Source organism: Euprymna scolopes, chromosome 3 (assembly GCF_053919585.1).
Source record: "Euprymna scolopes isolate OS-2025 chromosome 3, ASM5391958v1, whole genome shotgun sequence".
NCBI lineage: Eukaryota > Metazoa > Mollusca > Cephalopoda > Sepiida > Sepiolidae > Euprymna > Euprymna scolopes.
In genome coordinates, this window is record NC_136484.1 from 78,085,720 (window position 1) to 78,110,640 (window position 24,921).

The 24,921-nt window shown below is 31.7% G+C and overlaps 1 protein-coding gene across 3 annotated transcripts in view; it reads left to right on the plus strand.

Annotated features, from left to right (window-relative positions):
• Positions 1-24,921, plus strand: part of LOC145256431 (NAD kinase 2, mitochondrial-like) — a 198,186-nt gene that overhangs the window by 154,898 nt on the left and 18,367 nt on the right. For 2 of the 3 annotated variants that reach the window (XM_080115346.1, XM_080115328.1), the window contains one exon: positions 15,410-21,970. The exons of the other annotated variant lie outside the window; for it this stretch is intronic. In XM_080115346.1, coding sequence (XP_079971472.1) covers positions 15,410-15,545 — 136 coding nt within the window. In that variant the 3' untranslated portion in view covers positions 15,546-21,970. Of the gene's footprint in view, positions 1-15,409; positions 21,971-24,921 lie in introns of those variants that run through there. 3 annotated transcript variants of the gene reach the window in all.

Here is a 24,921-nt window from a genome sequence, read left to right on the forward strand (position 1 = left end):
TAATCACAAAGTTTTTTAATAATTCTGTGATATATTGGGGCCCTATGCCAGTAAGTAGAGATCATGTTAACTAGTATGAATTTCAAGAGGGTTACAGTAAGTACTTCAGGATAACCTGGCAACAAACAGAAATAGTCAGTGCACCTAATCTGAATGAGTCAGAGGGGATCAAAGGTCAGCCTCTAAGTCAAAACACTAAAAAGTCAGATGTCGAATCTATATATCTATAAAAGTGAACGTATCTGTGTGTGTGTGTGTGTGTGTGTGTGTGTGTGTCTGTCTGTGTACATTTCCCTACGCAATAACTCTGAAAATTTTTAGTCTACAGACTCGAAATTTGATATACAGGGTACTGAGATTTGGGAAAATTTATGTGATTGGTTTTCGGCCAGAAATATGGCTGTTAAGGGGTCAAAGTTCAACGATTTGACCTTTGAGAACTCTACCAAACTCCTCCAACAATTTTGGGTCTAAACACTTGAAATTTTAGATATAGGTTCCTTGGAAATGGATCTAACTTAATAACTTGATTTGAGCCCAAAACTATAAATTTTAAGAGGTCATAATAGGGGTCAAAGTTAAAAAAAAATTGAGGTGTTTTTTGTTTTGTTTTTATTTGCTCAGCATACACCTCCAAACACCCGGTGCTAGTGATATTACAAAGAAATTATATCAAGTTAACCTGCTCAAATATATTCAACCAAATATATGTTCAAAAATATATAATTCTGCAAATAACATATTGGCTATCATTAAAGTGTCTTCATATATATAATCCTGCAAATAAAAACATTCACTTTCGTTAACCTGTCCAAATATGTATAATTCTATAAATATAATTTTCACTATTGTTAACCTGTTGAAATACATATAAATCTACAAAGCGAGATAAGACACTGATAGATATTACTTGAAGTAATACTTTCAAGGTGATCCTAGCCAAAAAGGATAAGCTCTCTATTTAAGAATAGAGCAATATATAAATTCTTAATTCGAATATATGTCTGTTGTTTTCAGAATTTAAAATTTAACCACCAAACTTATAATTCTACAAATATAATTTTCACTATCAATTAACCTTTTCAAATAATTAGTCCTCATACGAAAGAGCAGGACACAAAATGTTTTAAATAATAATAGAATAGCAATAACAAAGACTTTTGCTGGTGAGGACTACTATTGAGCGTACCCAGTTATACAGTCCTTTTGAAATTTTCATCTTTTTTTTTCTAGTTATCTACTGAATATTTTTAATGAAACCTACATGAAATATGTTCCTTATTAAACTGTAAAGATTTTCTATTCTGAAAGAAGTTTAAAAAAATTGAATCTAAAAAAAGTTATTTTAAACTTTGTTAAAAAAAATTCAGATTTTCTCATTATTCAGACATGTATGACAAAGAGGGAGTTGCAAAAATGAGTTGTGGTGTGAGGAGAAATACAATCTGAAATAGAGAAATACATGCAAGACCACATTCATTTTTTTTAAATCAAAATTAATTAATTGAATAAAATATAATCTTAAAAAGATATGATACAAGTTAGAAAAGCATTTCATCCAAGGAATGAAAATTGTTAAACAAAATGTTTTTACTATAGGCTTTAAAAATAAAGGTACAAGATTCAATTTGAAATTTATTTATCTTCAAAGTGCACTTTTATACATTTTACAAAGTAAGGTATTAAATTTTTATACATAATTCTGCAAATATAATTTTCAATATCATTAGCCTGTTCAAATATATACAATCCTGCAAATATAATATTCACTTTTGTTAACCTTTCAAATATATATAATTTTAACTATCAATAACATGTTAAATATATATAATCTTGCGAATGTAATTTTCACTACAGCTAACCTTTTCAAATACATATAATTCTGAAAATATAATTTTTTACTATCATTAACCTGTTCAAATATATATATATATATATATATCTGCAAATATAATATTATCAATATCAGACACCATAACCTTCAGCGCTGGACTGACACTCATTGTCTTTAAATCAGTAATAAGTACATTTCTCCTACCTTCATCAAAATAAAACTTATATAACTGGATTCACAATAAAATTCACTTTAAAAAGGTATTTAAATTTTTTTGTTGTGATTTGTATATTTGAGGAAATCGCTATTTAAATCAGACTATTAACGATGAAACCTGTCAGCATGGCATACCCGCTGGCGGTAGATCACTTTTTGCAAATAAGTGATCGGAGTGTGTTCACATAAATACTCGTAGCGGAAGTTGTATCCATCGATAACGTTTCTAGTTGTTTTAGCTAATTAGGAAAAAGAATTCTTTGCTACAGAATTTAAACACAACACGTATGTCTTTCCAGTCAAAAGTTAGAATATCTCAAAGTTGACGTTTTGTACGAGGGGCGTGCAATAAGTAATGCCCCTGACCCACTTCCAGTTGTCTGATCTAGCTGAAATTTTGAATGTGCAATAATTTATATCTCTACGGGTTATGTGGCAAATTACAGCTCTGAACTAATTGTGATTTCTATTTTACAGGTGTTTGAACTGAGTCAGGTGTGAAATGGAGCCTGTTGAATGTCGAGCAGTGATCCGATTTTTGTATTTGAAAGGACGCACACCACAGGAGACTTTTGATGAAATGAAAGAAATTTATGGTGATAATGCCCCATCATATGACCTTGTAAAATGCTGGCATCGTGAATTCAAGCATGGCCGGAAGTCTGTGGAAACAGCTCCCAGACCTAGTCCCCCCCCCCTCTGCCATTGATGAGGCATCTGTCCATCAAGTTGAGGCTGCCATTTTGGAAGATCGGTGCATTACTATTCGCCAAATCACCCAAAATGTCAAGATTAGTACAGGGTCTGTGGAAACTATCATTCATGACCATTTGCATATGCATAAGCTGTCTGCTAGATGGATTCCCGCACACCATTCCAGAAGCGAGAATGCATTGAGTATTTGAGGATGAATTTAGAGATATGCCAAAAAGATGAGTCAAAGTTTTTCAAAAGACTGATTACACAGGATGAAACCTGGGTCCATCACTATGATCCAGAGACCAAAGCCCAGTCAATGCAGTGGAAGCACTTTGACTCATCATCTCCAAATAAGGCAAGGGTGCAGCTCTCCACTGACAAGGTCATGCTCAGTTTTCTGGGACCAGGATGGAGTAGTGATGACAGATTTCCTGGCAAAGGGTACCACAATTATAGGAGCCTATTATGTTTCACTTTTGAGGAAATTAAGGGAAGCTGTCAAAATCAAGTGGTGGGGCAAGATCAGCAAAGATACCCTCCTCCTGCAGGACAACGCTCCAGTCCACAACTCGCATGTCGTCAGATCAGAAGCACGGGCGTGTGGTTATGAAATCCTTCCCCATCCTCCCTACTCTCCTGACCTTGCACCCTCTGACTTTCACCTCTTCCCAGCCATGAAGTTGCTTTTGAAAGGAACGCGTTTTCCAGATGATGCAGCCTTGATTTCTGAAGTCACGTCGTGGTTGGAGGACCAACCTGGGGTGTTCTACAAAAACGGTCTCCAGAGCTGCATCAAACGATGGGAGAAATGCATAACTCTGGGTGGTCCCTATCTAGAGAAAGACTAATGACTGTGCCAAGTTTCGTTGCTCTTCTGCTATGGGAAGTGGATCAGAGGCATTACTTATTGCACACCCCTCGTAGTACAAAAATAAGTAAAGATAGAAACCGTGTTCAAATGCTATTTAATAGCAAATATATTAATTTCTTTTGTCCTAAAATTTGAAAAGAATTGGATAAAAACTTTTTATGCACGTATCGAAAGAAATAGTGACAAACACATATAAACACGAGAATTTTTGTGTCGTGACGTGCACAAAAAATCTGTAAACAAAAAGTTTGTCAACTAACTTACGAACATAAAGTATTCATTTTTTTTATTTTTGTTATTTATAATCATGGACAAGAAAAGAATATTAAAAAAAAAAAAAAATTCTTTGAAAGAGAATGACCGACAATGACCACGCTTTTAAATGAGTTAAAACACACAAACCAGTTAAGTAGAAGAATAACTTTTATATGGTTTGTTTTACAATCCAGAGGTATGAAAAACTGGTCAAAAAACAAATATATAACAAATAAATGTTACCAAAGGCAAGTTACTCTTTTACCTGCCTTGATAAATTTTTGGTGCTGTAAATATCTATTCTGTTAAAAAAAAACAAGTAGTGTGGAATGTTACATGAGAACAAGAAAAAATGGCCGTAATGTCTCTTGAAGTCGCAACGACTTAAAAATAAAAATTATATAAAATAGTGGTAGAAACTCATCCGATAATCGTCACGGTAATTTGAAGCCGTTAAAATGAAATTTAATTATCCTAATTAGTTTGAAAACATAATTCCGATCTGTACAAAATTTCCTTTAATTTGATATGCTACAAGCCATATTTTGTTAATTTCTTTGAATCGTGGTAGTGGTTGCCATCTTGGATTTTTCACAGTGTAATGATGACAAATGATAATGTCCATCAGAATAATATTTCTCATGATAATAAAGCCTTACCTCCCATTTTTTAAACTGTTTTTATGATGCTTCTACTTTAAGCCATTAAAATGAAACTTAATTATGCTAATTAGTTTAATGTACTTGAAAACATAATTCTTATCTGTACAAAATTTCCTTTCATTTCATATGCTACAAGCCATATTTTGTTAATAATTTCTTTGAATCGTATCGTGGTGGCCATTTTGGGTTTCACGGTCGCCATCTTGGATTTCCTGGTCACCATCTTAAATTTTTCATGTTATAATAGCAAATGATAATGTCCATCAGAATATAATGATAAAGGCTTACTTGCCATTTTTCTTAGCTGTTTTTATGATGTTTCTACTTAAAGCCGTTAAAATGAAACTGAAATATGCTAATTAGTCAGAAAGTTACCAAGTGAGATGGTTGTAAACTGAACCTTCATGGTATATGTTCAAAATTTCATCATGATGCCTTAAAAAGACCTAGTCTGTAAATTTCCTACCATTTTAAGTCACAAGCTTATCTGAATTAGAATATGACTGACTTAAGGCAAAATGTCCAGTGAACCACACATTTTTTAATACTTTGAATAGTCATAACTCCAATTCTAATGGGCTGATTTAAAAAAAACAAAAAAAAACCCCAAAAAACTAAAGGTCATATTACTTTGTTTTTTTTATGCTCTTTTCAATAATGCTTGATTTGAGTTTATTCGATCTAAAGAAAAAAAATGGTGGTGTGGTATTGCTAATAATATTCACTATCATTCATGCGTTTAAATAGATATGATTTTGTAAATATAATATTCACTATTGTTCACATGTTCGAATATATGTAATCCTGCAAATATAATCATCATCATTCACATGATGTAATCCTGCAAATATATTAGGTGGATGAAAAATAATGATTTTTTGACGTTCAACTTCAAAAGATCACAACTCCTTTCATTATAAACTTTATTAATCGAAACAAAAACCATTAGAATCAACACATTTTTGCCAACAAGAAACAAGTTTATTTATCCCATTAGCATAGAAATCTGGAGTTCTGGAAGCAATGAAGTCATTGAAGTCCGATTCAGCATTATCTCGGGTTTTGAAGCATATCTTGCGCAGGAAGTTGTGATGCTTGAAAAAATGATAATCGGTGTGCGAGATGTCTGGTGAATATGGTGGAGGACAGTCTCGTAGCCCAATTCAGCTTCTGCAGGATCAGTTGAGCAACATGCAGGTGAGCCTTGTCATGGAGTAGAATTGGTTCCTTCCTATTGACCAATCTCGGGCATATGCGTTGGAGCTTCTGATGAATTTCATCAATTTATCAGCAGTACTTCCGTTTTGACATAATCGTTTTGCCCAGATCCAAGAAGCTGTGATGGATGAGACCAGCCGCAAACCACCAAACAGTCACCATCACCTTTTTTTTATGCAATTTCAGCTTTAGAAAGTTGTGGAGCTTCTCCGGCATCCAACCACTGTCGAACGTGACTTATTGTCATAGAGGATCTACTTCTCATCACATGTCACAATCTGCTCAAGACAAGAAATAGGTTGTTTTTGTTGCGCAGAAGTAGAAGACACCTCAAAACGACGATTATTTTAATTATTGTTCAATTTATGTGGCACCCATTTATTCAACTTTTTTGACTTCACTATTTGCTTTAAATGGTGAATGATTGTTGAGTGGTCGACCTTGAGTTGAACAGCTTCTCGTGTGATTTTGCAAGGATCGGCTTCAATTAAGGCTTTCAAATGTTCATAATCATCTGCAGCCAGCCGACTACGACCATCTTCATCTTTGAGACTCTTGTCACCATGGCAGAATTTCTTGAATCACTGTTGTGCCATGCGTTCGTTAGTGGTTCCTGGGCCAAACACATCATTGATATCACAAACTGTCTTGGTAGATTTTCGACCTAGTTTGAACTGGAACAAGAAAATCATTTGAATTTTGTCCTTGCTGTCAAAAAGCCTGCAAAAAAAAAAAAAAATGAAGAGATTGAGTATGGTAACGAATAACACGATTTGATAGTGAAAAATGCGCTTCAAAATGATAACATGACTGTAGATATCAATGAATTAATTCAGAAATTATATAGAAAAGTAACATATGAGAAAACAATATTTTTTTGCACCAACCTAATGATATTCACTATCATTAACCTGTTCAAATACATCTAATTCACTTTCATAAAACTATTTAAATATTTATAATCCTGCAAATATAATATTCACTATTGTTATGCTGTCCAAATATATATATAATCTGCAAATGATATTTTCACTATAATAAACTGTTTGAAATACATATAATCCCGAAACTATAATATTCATTATAACATACTTTTTTAAAAATATATATAATCCTGCAAATATATATATATTTGAACAGGGTAATGATAGAAATATTATATATATATAATCCTGCAAATGTACGAGGGGCGTGCAATAAGTAATGCCCCTGACCCACTTCCCATAGCAGTAGAGCAACAAAACTTGGCAGTTGTGCATTTCTCCCATCGTTTGATACAGCTCTGGAGACCGTTTTTGTAGAACACCCTAGGTTGGTCCACCAACCATGACATGACTTCAGAAATCAAGGCTGCATCATCTGGAAAACGCTTTCCTTTCAAAAACAACTTCATGGCTGGGAAGAGGTGAAAGTCAGGGTGCAAAGTCAGGAGAGTAGGGAGGATGTGAAAGGATTTCATAACCACACGCCCGTGCTCCTGATCTGACGACATGCGAGTTGTGGACTGGAGCGTTGTCCTGCAGGAGGAGGATACCTTTGCTGATCTTGCCCCGCCTTTTGATTTTGATAGCTTCCCTTAATTTCCTCAAAAGTGAAGCATAATCATCATCATCATGACGGGCTCCTTGCCCGGACCAATGTGACTCTTCCTCTCCAGAGTTTCCTGTCTTCCATCAGTTGCCTCAGATCTTCAGGTTCACAGTTGGCATTGTGTGCTATTTGTTGGATATACGTGGATCTAGGTCATCCTCTGCTTGCGCCTCCGTGTCGTGGAGTCCATAGCAATACATCACTCACCAATTCATGCTTGCTCCTCAGACAATGACCGGCAAATCGTAGGCATCTTTCTCTGATGGTATTAGATATGGCAGGTAGATTGCCATAAAGTTGCTGCTTCATGGGATGATTTATCCAAGATATATTTAATATTGTTCTTAGTATACGGGTGAATGTGCCGTCTAGTTTTCTTTCTAATCTTTTGGTAAGTGTCCAGGTTGTAGCACCATAAACAAGGACAGACTCTACCACTGCCCTGAAGAACTGCCTTTTCAGTTTGTCAGCCAGTCTCGAAGTCCATACTGAATGTAACCCATCCAATGTGGTCCATGCTTTTGAGATGCGAATTCCGATATCTCTCTCTGTGGGAACTATGTTGCTGCCCAGATACGTAAACTCAGCGACTTCTTTCAGTGTTGATCCAACCAAAGCCCTGATCTCTCCCTTCACATTGAAAGTCATAAACTTTGTCTTCTCCGCATTTATGTGGAGACCAATGTCATTTGCAGACTTTTCTAGCTTACGTAACAGTGTTTACGCATCAGCAGTGTTGTTCGCGAACAAAGCAATATCGTCTGCATAATCTGCATCAGTTATGTGTGCTGATTGATGACGTCTGTTTCTGGATTCATTAGGGTGAAGCCTAGTGTATTGTGTATATCAACAGAGGTGCGAAGTACAAAGTCAAGACAGACAATGAAAAGAAAAGGGGCAAGAGTATCTCCTTGTAGAACCCCAGTGCGGATGTCGAAAAATTCAGTGTCTTCGTCTGGGGACCTGACCATTGCTCGAGTGTGCTCATATAGCATCATGATAGCATTAATTTCATTTGGAATGCTATATGCTTTTAGTATGCTGGCCATTTTCCCTCTATGTACAGAGTCAAATGCTTTGGAGGTATCTACAAAGATCATAACTTCCTCAATGTTTTTTGCTTTGACTCCTTCAATCAGTCTCCTAACAGTAAGTATTTGACTAGTAGTAGAGCGATTCTTTCTAAATCCATTTTGGTTCTTCCTGAGCACTTCTTCGCATTTGGTTGGATACGGTTGAGAAGCATGGCATTGTAGATTTTTGCTGCAATTGGAGTGAGTGTTATTCCACTGTAGTTGCTTGGTATGCTTAGGTCACCCTTCTTGGGGAAGGGAAGTATGCATCCTTCCCTCCATATATTAATTTTTTGATTATATACAGAATTGCATGAATTAAGAAATATGTCATTGAAACCACCTGTTTTCCATACTTCAGGAGTTATGTTATCTAAGCCTGCAGCTTTACGATTCTTGGTCTTTAGTATATTTAGAAGTTCCTCCATTGTAAAATCACCCTTCTCAATATCGAGCTCCTGTACAACAATCAGCTGAATTGGTTGGTCTGTCACTTCTGGTTTGTTTCCGAGTAGCTTTTCAAAAAGTGCTTTCCATTTCGAACATGCATTTTCCGGGGTGTTTGCCTTTAACTTAGCTTTGGCAGGTCGTTTGCACCCAGATATCTCATTTACTACTTGCCAAGCCAGATAGGATTGTTTGTATCTGCTGCATTCTGGATTCGATCTATTTGTTCTTGAACATACTTCTGTTGTTCTGATAGGTACATCATACTAAGCTCTTGAAGCGCCTGCTTCCTTAATTTTGTATTCTGTTGAGTGGGGTATTTATGTTGCTTTTTGATTATGTTTTTTAACTTTTCTCGTTTTAATATTATTTTATCATTTTCCCACAGTACTTTTCGCTTTACCTTGGGCTTCAGAGGTATAAACTTCTTTGCTGCTTCTTGGTGCAATCTAACAAAGTTTTCATAGGTGGTATTAGCAGTTGGTTCCTGCTCTTGTGCTTGTAAAGCATCAAATCTGTTTCGCAGTCCGAAGATGAATCTCTGTTTGATCTGATTGGCATAATAGGCTCCTGTAATTGTGGTACCCTGGTCCCAGAAGACTGAGCATGACCTTGCCACCGGAGAGCTGCACCCTTGCCTTATTTGGAGGTGGTGAGTCCAAGTGCTTCCACTGCATTGACTGGGCTTTGGTCTCTGGATCATAGTGGTGGACCCAGGTTTCATCCTGTGTAATCAGTCTTTTGAAAAACTTTGACTCATCTTCTTGGCGCATCTAAATTCATCCTCGAGCACTCAACGCGTTCTCTCTTCTGGAATGGTGTGAGCAACCTAGGAATCCATCTAGCAGACACCTTATGCATATGCAAATGGTCATGAATGATAGTTTCCACAGACCCTGTACTATTCTTGACATCTTGGGCTATTTGGCGAATAGTAATGCGCCGATCTTCCAAAACAGGCAGCCTCAACTTGACGGACAGATGGGGCAACCAGGTCTGGGAGCTGTTTCCACAGACTTCTGGCCATGTTTGAATTCACGATGCCAGCATTTTACAAGGTCATATAATAGGGCATTATCACCATAAGTTTCTTTCATTTCATCAAAAGCCTTCTGTGGTCTGCGTCCTTTCAAATACAAAAACCGGATCACTGCTCGACATTCAACAGGCTCCATTTCACACCTGACTCAGTTCAAACACCTGTAAAACAGAAATCACAATTAGTTCAAAGCTTTTATTTGCCACATAACCCGTAGAGATATAAATTATTGCACATGCAAAATTTCAGCTAGATCAGACAACTGGAAGTGGGTCAGGGGCATTACTTATTGCACACCCCTTGTAATATTCACCATCATTAACCTGTTCATATATATTTAATCTTACAAATATAATTTTCACTATCGCTAAGCTGTGTAAATATAATATTTACTATCATTAATATCTTCAAATGTATATAATCCTGCAAATATAATTTTTACTGTAGTTTACCTTTTTAAATATTTATAATCCTATAAATTACAATATTGACTATCGTTAACCTGTTCAAATATAAATAATTCTGCAAATACGTTATTCACTATCATTTATATGTTCAAATACATATAATCTAGCAAATATAATATTCATGTGAAACCACTGGTAAAACACGTATATTTTTCTTCTACTCCGAGGGATCACCTCCTCCATAACACCAAAATGGAGAGAAAAAAAAATGATTTTTATCGTTATTTCCAACACTTCAAAGTTTTCTAATTTAAATTTTATTCAAAACTAGCAGCACCTGTTAACCGGCACTGCCTTGTGGTAGCTTACCCCCCCCCCCTTGCATAAAAATTTAAAAAACAGCTGTCATTTTTGTTGTTGGCCTAATATTAAATTACTAAGGACTGTACTACGAAAATAGCCTAATCAGTTGTCTTATTTTTTTAATAAGTGTAATAACAATATGTACTTTCAACGTTTGCCACAGCTTTACTCCACCCCCTGTATGTAACACTATGTAACTGTAATTTAATATTATTATCCTAATTTTTTTTACCATTTAAAAGAAGCTTTAAATGAACTGCTGATGATTTTTACAAATTTTTCACAGCATACAAAAATAATGTAAATACGAGACAAAAATCGTTCCTATGTAGTGACCTTTGTGAAACCGTAGACATACCCATGTTTAAGAAATCTAGAAAAAAATCAAATAACTCATATAATCCTGTAATTTTCGATATTTATTCGTTGTTAAATAAACTTGTTTAGTAACTAATCTGTGCTTCAGCTTTCTCAGATGGTATCGTGCTCTGCTACCATATGCATCCTCTACATTGGTTATGCATTTTTGGTACTGCACTATTTGTAAATAGTGTTTTCAGGTTAAATTCAAGTTTAAAGTTCAAATTTCAGCATAGTACCAAAAATACATAAGTACCCAAAAAGTACTTTGTTTTTAATTATGAAAAAAAAAAAATACTCATTGTCAAACTTTGGTACTTCTGCAGTTTAAAATCGTTTTTTCCATAAGTCTCCGTGGGCAACACTTGGCAAACGATGGAAACCGCTGGGTTATACTGATTGAGCAAAAAGAAACGCAAGCGAACAGACATTAAAAATTAGAAAAAAGTAAAGGAAAAATTTTAAAAGGAAAAATAAAAGAAAGGGCAGAGTATCATTGTACCAACGTTTTATAAACAACCCAACCTCCCCATGTTAAGAACAGATTTTGGAATAAACACCTAACTTCGAAAGCCGTTCTTAAGAGAGGTTGGGGTGTTTATTCTGAAACCCGTTCTTAACATAGGGAGGTTTGGTGTGTTTATACTACGTTTGATCAGGTCGTAAGAAAAATACGCAAATAACTTTCCATACACAAACAAAACAAAAAAATCACAACATCACACATGAAATAATAACGTGATTAAATTATATTCATGTAAAGTTAGTGAAACATTTTTAATAACAAAAACAAAAAAGGAAACGATTGTTTTATCTCCTTTGTCCGTAATATTTTAGTAAAAGCAAATTAATATATTGTTATATTTCTTACGAAAATAAGATATAATTATGAATTCTTTTTTATGAGTGTCGATCACTGTAACTGAAGTAAATAACGAAATACAATAAATAAATAGAAGACAACTCCGACAAATAAGTAATAAGACATTTTTTTTTTCAAACAGAAAAGAAAAGTTATTTTCTACTAAAGTATAAATATATAATAATGTGGTAATTCTTTTTTGACATGCCAGCACACCAAAAAGCATGCTATGCGCCAAATTTCATTCCGTCATAAAAACAACTTTCTACAGAAAAAGTTTTTACATTTTTATCTAGTGAATAAACATAAAATTATATGAAAAACCACGTTTATTATTTTTAAAATCCAACAATGGAGCTGGTCAAGGTTTTCAATTGTAAAACAAAACTAGATTTTTTGATAAATCTCTTTGGCTTACTGCTGAATTATTTTTTTCTGAAGAATAAAATTGAATAAAGTTTTTTTTTTCAAGAATGTGTATACATTTATCTAGCAAATAAGCATAAAAATATATATGAAAAAAAAAAAAACATGTTTATTATTTAAAAAAAAAAAATTATGCAACAGGGATGAAGTTGACTTTTCTTTTAAATGAAACTTCATCCGCATTGCATAATTTTGATTTTTTTTTCTTTTCTTTTTTAAATAATAAACAGGTTTATTCATATATATTTTATGTTTATTCACTAGATAAATGTTTAAACATTCTTGTAAAAATAAACTTTAATCAATCTTATTCTTTAGAAAAAATAATTCAGGGTACGCCTCATGGAGATTTATCAAAAAAGTTAGTTTTGTTTTACAATCGAAAACGTTGACTTTAGCTCCGTGGAAAATAATAAACATGTTTTTCCATATATAATTTATGTTTGTTCGCTAGATAAAAATGTAAAAAATTTTTTTTTCTTCTGTAGAGTTGTTTCTATGACTGAATGAAATTTAGCGTGTGGCATACTTTTTTGCGTGCTAAAAAAGAATTACCCATAATAACGTGATTAAATTATACTCCTATAAATTTATTGAAGCATTTTTAATAAAGAAAGGAAACGATGGTTTCATCTCCTGTGCCCGTAATATTTTAGTAAAAAGAATTACTATATCATTATATTTCATATGAAAATAAAATATACTTATGAATTCTTTTTTATGAGTGTCTGTCACTGTAATCCAAGTAAAGAATTAACGAAACGTAAAAAAATAATAAATATAAAAAAGGAAACTCGGATTTATTATTTGTCAAATAACACGACAAATAAGCAATAAGATTTTTTTTTTTTCAAACTGAAGGTATGTGTTAACGAAAAGATTTATACCAAAGTATAAATATATAATTGTATAAAGTTATTTAAAAGTCTGCGAAAAAGAAAACAAAAGGAAACGATTGTTGTATCTCCTGTTTCCGTAATGTTTTATTATAAACAAATTACTATATCAGTATATTTCTTATGAAACTAAAATATAATTATGAATTTTTTTTATGAGTGTCTGTCACTGTAACTTAAGTAAATAAATAACGTAATGGAAAAACTAAATAATTAAATAACAGAAAAACTCCAGCAAATAAGACGGTTTTTTTTTTCGAATGGAATATATTTGTAAACTAAAACAGTTATAAGTCTGCTAAAGAAAGTTTAATTTTAATAAAACAAAAGAACTAAAAAATAAGATGTATTTATAAGTCTGTGTAAGAACATATAATGCAAATTAAACAGTTTTGTAATTACGAGTTTTATAATTACGGGTTTTGTAATTACGAGTTTCCCGGAAGCCATGTTTTTTGTAATCTATGCAACATTCTTTTTTAATTTTTTTTTATGAGGTTTCTTGCAATTGCCAGCCAATGAGAAAGTGAGAAATCATTATTTTTTGGGTTAGAGGAAATAAAAAATAATGGTGTGTGCATAATATGAGCCAGAAAATTAGGGCGAAACCTAATATATGACCCTAATGCAGAAAACATCCCAGTGTCAAATGGTAGTAGGAGTAGGTTTTTTTTTTTTTTTTTTTTTTTTTAGAGGGGAAAACAGCTACTTCCATTGTATATCGGTGCGATCGTAACTGAATGTAATGTTTTAATATAACGAATTAATGTGTAAATGTCGCAATAGTTAAATAAGGTAATGGCTAATAGTGTAAACCTAATAAATTTTTATGTACCATCTGTTGTAAACTTATGGTATTTTGGTCCAGAGGGGAATTTCTGTGCCTCTTTTATTATATATAGGTATAAGTGTCTTTGAAAAGTGTGTGACCATCTTTTACTAAAATTTCCTGTTTGAAGCTCGAGCAAAACACACGTGAAATCACCGGAACAGCATGTATATTTCTCTTCTCTTCTGAGGGATCACCTCCTCCATAACACCAAAATGAAGAAGAAAAAAAAAATTACGGATCAGACTTCTTCCCCTGATGATGCTATTTTTAGCGAAATATTGGACTTAAAACAGCAAAAAGTAAATAAAAATGATTTTATCATTATTTCAAACTTCAGAGTTTTCAAGTTTCTCATTAAAGTCCTGCAAATATAAAATTCACTGTTATTAACCTGTTCCAATATATGTAATCCTGCAAATATAAAATTCACTGTTATTAACCTGTTCCAATATATATAATCCAGCAAATATAAAATTCACTGTTATTAACCTGTTCCAATATATGTAATCCTGCAAATATATTTCCTGTATCTTTACTTGGAATCTATAGAATTTTTTTTTGAACTTTTGGATGGAGTTACTTCTGGATTCCACTTTTTTTTTCTTAAGTGTATATTTTAACATTGTTTTTTTTTTCCTTTTTATTTTGATTATGAGTTATGAAATATAAAAATTGGTAAACATTTAACGCTACTTTTTTAAAAACAGTTTTGAGTGTAGAATAAAACTGGGTTAAATTTCTTTTACGATAAACACATCGTTTGGCATTTAATTTGTGCTTGTTTAGAATTTAGACATGTTCTACATGTCTGTTTTGACAAAAATGTTAAGTTTTTTTTTTTTTTAAAAGGTGAGTGCTGCAAGATCCATGGCCATGCAGACTTTGGCGAGGACCCCCCCCCCCCCCCAAAAAAAAAAACTGCAAACATTAAAATAAGTTTTGGCATCTTTGTTTCAGTTTTAGTGGTCATAATAGAAAATTGGTTAGAAGCGTTCATTCCGTTGTCTCTTAAACTGTGCTTCAGCTTCAGCTTGGAGAAGCATGAGGGCTAAATGTGACTCAAGTTTACTGTATTTTGCAAAAGACTTTAAGAGATGTACTTTGAATTTTGAGAACATGGCCAAAATATTATTTGTATTAGAACTAAAATTGGTAAATGAACTCCTTCCAAATTAGAAAATGAGAATTTTTCTTCTAATTGAACAAGTGAAATCAATGTAATTTCAAATTGAATGTAATTCTTTTGTTTTTCTTAAACACATTTCCAGGAGTACAATTGTGTTTTATTTTATTTTTTTATGAAATTTTTTAAGTGGTTAGGAATTGTAATTTATCGTAAGCTTTTGTTTTTTGTTCCAGATTGACTGTGCATTCTCGTATGTGGGATGCTTGTCTTGTTATTGATGGCGGCTCTTCATTTGCTTTCAACGATGCAGCTGAAGCCACGTTGGAGATTCATGAGGAGGATGCCTTGCGGACAATCACTCTGGATTAATATGGCCATTAAACCAACGTTTTTGTAACAGTCTTTCACTTTTATAACTCTTTTTAATAAGAGTTTTTCAATACAGGCTTTATTATTTCAGTGGAAAGTATTCCATGATGTTCCATGTTTAGTAAAAAAAGAAAAAATTTTTGATAATGTATCAAATATTTGAGCTAACGCTAAAATGTTTATATATTATCTGTTTATATTTTTGCCCAGAGTTTTATACTTTCCTTATTCCCTATAATGGCAATCCAATTCAATCATTATTCAAAAATAATTTAAACTTTATATTTTTTTCTCTTTATTTAATTTATACTTCTGGTGATTATTTTATATTAGATTTTTCAATGCTTCTATAGTATATAACTCACAAGTGAAGATTGCATTTCACGTAAAAGCTTTTTGATATACTTGTCATACAGAAATGAGTATCCTTGTTAAAAATTAGAAGAAAAAAAACGATACAGTAGAAAATTAGTTACAAGTAAAAATCGATTTTATCATAAATTGCAGTTTTATTGTATTACATCTTTCATTTTTATTTTGTTTTATGAAAGCTGACTTATCTCCCTTGCTTTACTGGTATTTCTGGTATTTCTCCTCTTAATCAAATCAGCAAAATACAATAAAACTGATTTTTATCTTCAATAAAAAGTTCTAGTCGGTCTTCTACTCGATCAGTTTTTTCTAATTTTTGTCTAGGATAGATATTTCAACATGACCCGTATGTCAAAGTGTTTTTACTTGAAATGTAATTTTCAATTGTGACTAATACTATAGAGGCACACATTTATATCAGTTTAATTTTGATTTAAAAAAAAAAAAAAAAAAAAAATTTTTTTACAAAGTGAAATCTGACAATTTTCTTTCATAATAATATAGTCTATTTAAAAATTGACTTTTTTTATTGCAATGTTTGAAACAACTGTTTGTGAAATTCAAAGAAAATATTAGATTCTCAATTCTTTTAAGAAGCTACATTATTTATAATAAAAAGATGCAAAAATGGCATTTCCTGATTTGAAAACTCTTCTAAATTATAATACCTGGAAAAATATGCTGAAAGTGTATGTTGACATCCAGTAATAGCAGTGGATTTGTTTGTCAAATAATCTCTGCTTTTAAAAGTAACCTGAAAGACTTTGGCCTCAAGTGATTTATATCTCTCTCTTATAGACATGTATGAGAAAAATATCCATTACAAGATGGGTAAAATAATTCCTGAAACTACTTTTATGTTCCCTTACAAAGATTAAAATGAAGATATGATGTTCTTAAACCTTTAGAAGCCTTTTTGAATTTTGATCCAAATTTTGATTCTAAAAAAATTTTAGGCTGAAACAATCGTAAGAAGAAATTTAAATTCGGAGAATCTAGCGAAATTTATGTTAAATGACTATGGATCGAATTAAATACAAATCTGAAATATTTGAATTCTTCAAATTGCGGGTTGTACTTATTATACTTCCTAAAAACTTTTAAGATGCACTCAAGAAACAAAAACTTGTAATATTTGTCTAATATGTATTATTAGAATTTTAAAAAATTGGAATTATTTGAATTACCACAAAGAGCTTTCGCCCATTTGTTAAAAATCTCATTTGATTAAATATAACCTGTATAACCCACCTTTTGCCTAACAGCTATGTTCCAAAATGCATAATGATTCATAAATTAATTTAGTAATGAATATTTGTATAAATATATAAACACACTTATATATATATATATATATGCAGTAATATAAATCGGTTTTAAGTTGTAAACAATTTGTATCCAGTAAAAGAAAAATTAGAAAAGAAATTCTCAAAGCAATACAAAATCCATAGCAACTTAGGATTTTAGTACTTTGTATACAAAAACATCACATGAAAAACTAATTAAAGAATTATCAAGCTTTTGTAGGTGATAAAGGTAAATATGTAGACTTTTCAAAATCTAAATCCTTATGGTATAAAACAAAAAAAATGGTAAATGTTTCCAAAAAGAACTATTTTCAAATAAAGTATTACTTCAAACTATAGTCATTTCAATGGGTTTAGATCCAGCATCTTTTTGGGCAAATCTTTGTTTACAAAGATTAGAAAATATATATATATATATATATATATATATATATATATATATATATATATAAGCGAGATAAGACACTGATAAAATTCAGATAGATATTACTTGAAGTAATACTTTCAAGGTAATCCTAGCCAAAAAGGAAAAGCTCAATATTTAAGAATAGAGCAATATATGTTTTGTGGTTAAATTTTAAATTCTGAAAAAACAACATATAGAGACATATATTCGATTTAAGTATTTAGTGTTTGACAAAAGGAATATATAGAAGAGGTTATTTTAATTTCCTTAATTCATAGATTTTCAATAATGGCTCATATCATTAGAGGAAATAAAATGCGGCTAGCAAAATGTTCAGCTGCGAATGGACGCTATTTTGCTTTTCAGCACAATTATTGAAAATAGTTTTTTGAGTGGTTGTGGATAATTATATGGAAAAATTTATACGAAAAGAGAAGTTGATACAACCTGGGTAATCCATTATCGGAAGGAGTCCAATGTCGTTCGGTGTTATAAATCCAGGTGGACAGAAAATAGGCCCGGGGGAGAAAGTAATAATCTCATATCGCGAAAGCTGTTTGGAGGCGATCTATGGATGAGTTTTTGTTGTTCGTTGAGTTGAGCTAACCGCATTTCATTTCCTCTAATGATATGAGCCATTGTTGAAAATCCATGGATTAAGGAAATTAAAATAACCCCTTCTATATATTCCTTTTGTCAAACACTAAATTCTTAAATCGAATATGTCTCTATATGTTGTTTTTTCAGAATTTAAAATTTAACCACGAAACTTATATATATATCTCTGTCATCATTAATGAAAAAAATGATATATTTAGAACATATAATTATCATGGTTGTAGGAGATTTATCAATGGCCTTATATATGATGTGGAATTTAAAAATAAACATGATATATCCAAAGGAGTTAGAATTAAATTGTGACATAGAAGAACACAAGCTACAATATACCCATCTGAGACAATTTGATCACCGGTCATTTATGAATAAGAGGAATAATAAAGGTCCAAGAATCGATCCCTTGCATTTGTCATGTTTTGAAGTATGACCATCGAGGACAACCTGAATTTTTCTCTTGTTTAAGAAAGATTTGATTATGTTAAGTATTCGTCCAGTAATATCATGATTTAATTTTCATAAGATCATCGTGCCAAACCCTGTCAAATGCCTTAGATATATTTAGGGTGACTGCCCTAGTCTCTCCTGTTCAGTGCATGGTATATATGTCTAAAGATTACAGTTAGGATAACTGCAGTAGAACAGGCTTGCCTAAATCTATACTGTTGGTCGGAAAGAAGTTTAATATGTGAGGTGATAGACTAATGCTTGATTAATTTAGGACTCAAAAATTTTGGCGAAAAGAGAGAGGAGGCTAAGAGGGCAATAATTTAGGTCAGTTCTTCCGCCAGAATTCTTGTAAACTAGTGCCACAGAAGCAACTTTCAAGCAGTCAGGAAAGCAAGATTCGGTAAGGCATTTGTTGTAGAGTTTGGAGAATACTAGAACAACCTCAGCAGAGCATTTTTTAATAGTATAGCCAAGATGAGATCAGATACACATGCCTTTTTAAGTGTGTTTTTTATAATATCATGAAATGGGGGAAGGGCGATTTTCAGATCATCGAGCAAAGTTTCTATCCACAAAGGAAAATCCGGAGGGGGTGTGCTGGGTCCAAAGTGGAGTTTGAGGCAAACCGTTGGGCAAGCAGGTTAGCCTTATTGGTTGCCATGCAAACAACCTCAGGTTTGTTGGATATTGGGGGAATTGTTGATTGCATATTATTTACTATTTGTTCCTAATGATGTATTTGTTCCTAATTTCTGCAAATTAATGCATTTTCTGATAGTTTCAGTAAATGTTTTCTTAGCAGTGGCTATTTTGCTCTTACAGTTATTTCTAGCTTCTATATACTTTTGTCTATTTGTACTGGACTTGTGTCGGATAAATATGTAGTATGCATGCTGCTTTTGAGCAATGACAGCTGTGCAAGTAAAAGTGAATCATTGGGGAGAGTGGGTTTGCTATAGAACTTTTGTGTGGGAACATGTGCTTCAATTATTGCTTTGAACTATCCAGTAATCTCATTTGCACACTGTGTGCAGGAAGAGAAAAGATATTTCCCCATTGAGCATCTCTGATGTGATCCTTGATGGCTTCAAAGTCAGCCTTCTTGTAGTACCTTATCTTGAGCAATGGCTCTTCAACTTAGGTGTGAGAATTTAGGATGATGTTTATCATTATCACTAGTGATGGCCAACACAATCAGCATTGCCGATTAGCCAATGGTATTTGTTACACAATACTCATGAATAGGTCTAGAAGTGAGGCTTGCTGATTCTGTCGATCTGGTAGTTGGGTTGGGAGTGTTATGTCAGAGAATGGGATATAAAAAAGTTGTGATGCTACCAGCTGAGTCTGTTACTAGAGAAACCAAGGCAATTACTGTAGTGGACATTAAAGTCACTAAATACAAGATGACAGTTTTAGGGGAATGGAATGAGGCGAAAGTGGGGGGACGGCATTTATTGCCATAGTTAGAAAACAAGTCCAAGCACATCTAATGAGTTCCTGTGATGGCATCTTGCACCTGCCTAATAGATAAAAAAGGATTATGAAAGCCAGGTCATAGGCAGAGCCTATCTACTCCTTAAGCAGTTTAGGTTTCGAAACTGGTAATTTGAGTCACTAGCTCTCTTCTTAGATTGAGGAACTGATGAGATTTATGGTTCCATTGGCACCAAGAGGCGTAGCTCTGAACCTGGGTTCAAAGCCAGATAGTTCTACACCCCCACATGGGTAGTTAGGATTAATTTAGTACTAAAAATAATTAGTATCCACTATAAAGATACACTCCTCAGCAAAATAAAATTAAGGTAAGATTGGAAGATGTGGTTTTCTACTCGTTATGAGTGAAAAAGCAAGGGAGTGTAAACTGAAAGTAAGTATATACTAGATTAAAACAAGGAATAAATATGGTTTACGGATTAATAAATACATAAGAATATTGTAAAGAGTTCAAAATAAATTTAAAATTTCAGATTTTAGTTTTCATGCAAAAACAAACACCATTACTTACTTTAGACCATCTAAGGGAAACTAAAGAAATAAAGAGTATCTACTTAATATAGATAATTTTAAGTATACATATAAGCTATATCTAATAAGCATCTATTCAATACAGCATTAATATAGAGTATAAATTATAGATAATGTATGTATGCTGAACATATATACTTACTATAGATGTCTAGAAAACAGAACTTTAAAAGTGGATATTAAAGTTAAAAAGACTAGAAGATAGTCCTCCTCCGATAATATGGACAAAGTACGAGATATGTAGTTTTATAGCAGCATGCGGAGCAGAGCAATTGGTTTTTGTTAATATAGAATGGAAGAGATGATCTAAACTATGGTTACAAGAATATAGTATGAATATATATTAGGATACATAGAAATTAGGGTAAGATTTAAGGAGTATAAGGATTTAAAATGTTTATCATACAAAATGGACGCAGGCAGTCATTTAGAGTCAAAGTAACTTGCCCTTTAACTTTTCATTTAGAAAAGAATTTTTCCAGTTATTTTAAATGAGGAATTTTAGTAATGCACACACCACATACGGCCAGTATAGGCCTTGTATTTAAAAATATGTTTAGTCAAAGATTTAAAAGCTTCAAAAAGGGTAAAAAATAGAATTTTATCAGGAAATAAAAGCTAAGAAATAAAATTTACGTAAAATAAGCAACAACTTTGCAATACTTAAATAAGCAAGCAAGGAATTTGGAAACATAAGAGAAGTCTTTCACGGATGTTTCAACTTTGTTGTGTCATGGGCAGCAAGGTGTGAGGTCAAATGAGTTTCTACTTGTCTTCAACATATGGTCAGTACTTGAGTGTCAAGTGGAAATTTTATTGGCAAAATTTATCTTGTTTTATTTTTTATGTTCTGTGAATAAGATGTTAATCCATTAAGAATATATATGGTAAGTTTAAGTTTTGTTAAAGAAAAAATAATTTCGAAGAGAATGAAAAATTGATATATTATCAGGAAATTAAGACTGGGAAATTAAATTCAAGTACCATAATCAACAACTTTACAAAAATGGACCAGACTATTCAAGTGAAATACAAGTGACACAACCAGTTTATGAGAAAAAAGCGTCAGCATAAGGAATATGCATGCATAACGTAGAAGCTATTAGTTCATGTTCTAATTTTTAGCCTTGCAGAAAACATGTCTTCACAGCTCAGTCGTTAACAGCAGGGGGAAAAACAAATCATAAGCTGAATGTTTTGGTTTCGATTCTCTGTGGTGGCACACAATTCTTTTTTTTTTTTTTAAATAAATCATTACTATATATTGGGTTTAATCATACAAAATCTGCATTAATCAAAATATATTTAAGCGTATTTTACGACGGGGAAATGATATATATGTATGAATGTATATATGTATGTATTGGTGTGTGTGTGTGTATGTATGTATGTATGTATATATATATATATATATATAACTACTTCATTTATTCACATAAATTTAATATAGGAAAGTATAGATTTATGCGTAAACTTTAAGTATTTACTTCAAAAGTGCTCAATACGTAGGTAGAGCTAGTTAGTAATTTATAAAATATATATGGCGATTAAGCTACACTGAATATTCTGCGTTTCATCCAACTATAGGATTCGTCAGGCTTATGCGCGAATTCTGTCGTTGCTTCTTGTTTTTATATATGTTGAGGATTTCTAGTCGGCCAATCAGCTTTCTAGTATCCACCGCGCCCTTTCCTACCAGCCAATGGGCATGTATTTTATAAAACAAAGGATCTGTTTTAGGTTAGTGGTTTTAGGTGGCCGTTTTCCTTTTTTTTTTTTTTTTTTTTTGAGCATGTATTTTATAAAACAAAGGATCTGTTTTAGGTTAGTGGTTTTAGGTGGCTGTTTTCCTTTTTTTTTTTTTATACATATAAATATCCCTATGTGCACACAACAATGCACATACATATACATATATACATATATATACATACATGTATGTGATCGTTTATGTATATTCATGTTTATTTAATTTATTTGTTTGTTTTCTATTGTTATTGTTAGTTTTAAAGCTATTTGTATCGCTATCCTAGAGTAAGTTTTATTTTGTGAACACAGTTGTTTGCTATTTCCCGCCTACAGTTTAATAGATTTTGAGGTTCTTTAAAGTACAGGATAGAAAATTTTTCATGGAGGCATAATTTACATGGGTCATCTAAATGTCTGCATGTGGTAGCTTGTCTCATTATTTTCCATTCGACTACCAGCGAATGTCCGCTTTCTTTGAGTTCCCAGTATTTATTCGCTAGTGTTGTTTTTATACGGTGTTTTTTTATTTTTGAATGTGCTTTTGTGGTCATAGTATCGGGTTTTGAAATCTAAGGAAGTCATGCCTATGTAATATTTCTTGTTATTCGGGTTTTCTTTCGCAAATATTGTTGCTTGATAAACTACGCTTTTTGTTAGACATTTATTTTGGACTGGGCAAAGTGTGCGGTGTTACTAGGTTAGTGGTTTTAGGTGGCCGTTTTCCTTTTTTTTTATATATGTATGTATGTATTGGTGTGTGTGTATATATGTATGTATTGGTGTGTGTGTGTGTGTGTGTATATATATATATATGTATTGATGTGTGTGTGTGTATATATATATATGTATGTATTGGTGTGTGTATATATATATATGTATGTATTGGTGTGTGTATATATATATATGTATGTATTGGTGTGTATTATATATATGTATGTATTGGTGTGTATATATATATATATGTATGTATTGGTGTGTATATATATATATATATATTGGTGTGTATATATATATATATATATATGTATGTATTGGTGTGTATATATATATATATATGTATGTATTGGTGTGTATATATATATATATATGTATGTATTGGTGTGTATGTTTAATATTATATATTGTATTTGTATGGTGTGTTATATAATATATATGTATGTATTGGTGTGTATATATATATATATTGGTGTGTATATATATATATATATATATATGTATGTATTGGTGTGTATATATATATATATATATATATATGTATTGGTGTGTATATATATATATACTATATATATATATGTATGTATTGGTGTGTATATATATATATATATGTATGTATTGGTGTGTAATATATATATATATGTATGTATTGGTGTGTATATATATATATATATGTATGTATTGTGTGTATATATATATATATATGTATGTATTGGTGTGTATATATATATATATATGTATGTATTGGTGTGTATATATATATATATATGTATGTATTGGTGTGTATATTATATATATATATGTATGTATTGGTGTATATATATATATATATATATATATATGTATGTATTGGTGTGTATATATATATATATATATATGTATGTATTGGTGTGTATATATATATATATATGTATGTATTGGTGTGTATATATATATATATATGTATGTATTGGTGTGTATATATATATATATGTATGTATTGGTGTGTATATATATATATATATGTATGTATTGGTGTGTATATATATATATATATATGTATGTATTGGTGTGTATATATATATATATATGTATGTATTGGTGTGTATATATATATATATATATGTATGTATTGGTGTGTATATATATATATATATATATGTATGTATTGGTGTGTATATATATATATATATATATATGTATGTATTGGTGTGTATATATATATATATATATATATGTATGTATTGGTGTGTATATATATATATATATATGTATGTATTGGTGTGTATATATATATATATAATGTATGTATTGGTGTGTATATATATATATATATATTATGTAGTATTGGTGTGTATATATATATATAATATATATATATGTATGTATGGTGTATATATATATATATATATATGTATGTAGTGTATATATATATATGTATGTATTGGTGTGTATATATATATATGTATATGGTGTTAATATATATGTATGTATGGTGTGTATATATATAGATATGTATGTATGGTGTGTATATATATATATGTATGTATTGGTGTGTATATATATAATATGTAGTATTGTGTATATATGTATTATGGTGTGTATGTATATATATATGTATGTGTATTGAGTTATTGATATTTGAGTAATGGTATGGTCGGGTGTAGTGATATAGAGATTTGGTCTGTGGGTGTGGATATATTTATAGATGGATGTATTGGTGTGGATATATTTAGTGTATGTGTGGGTGGTT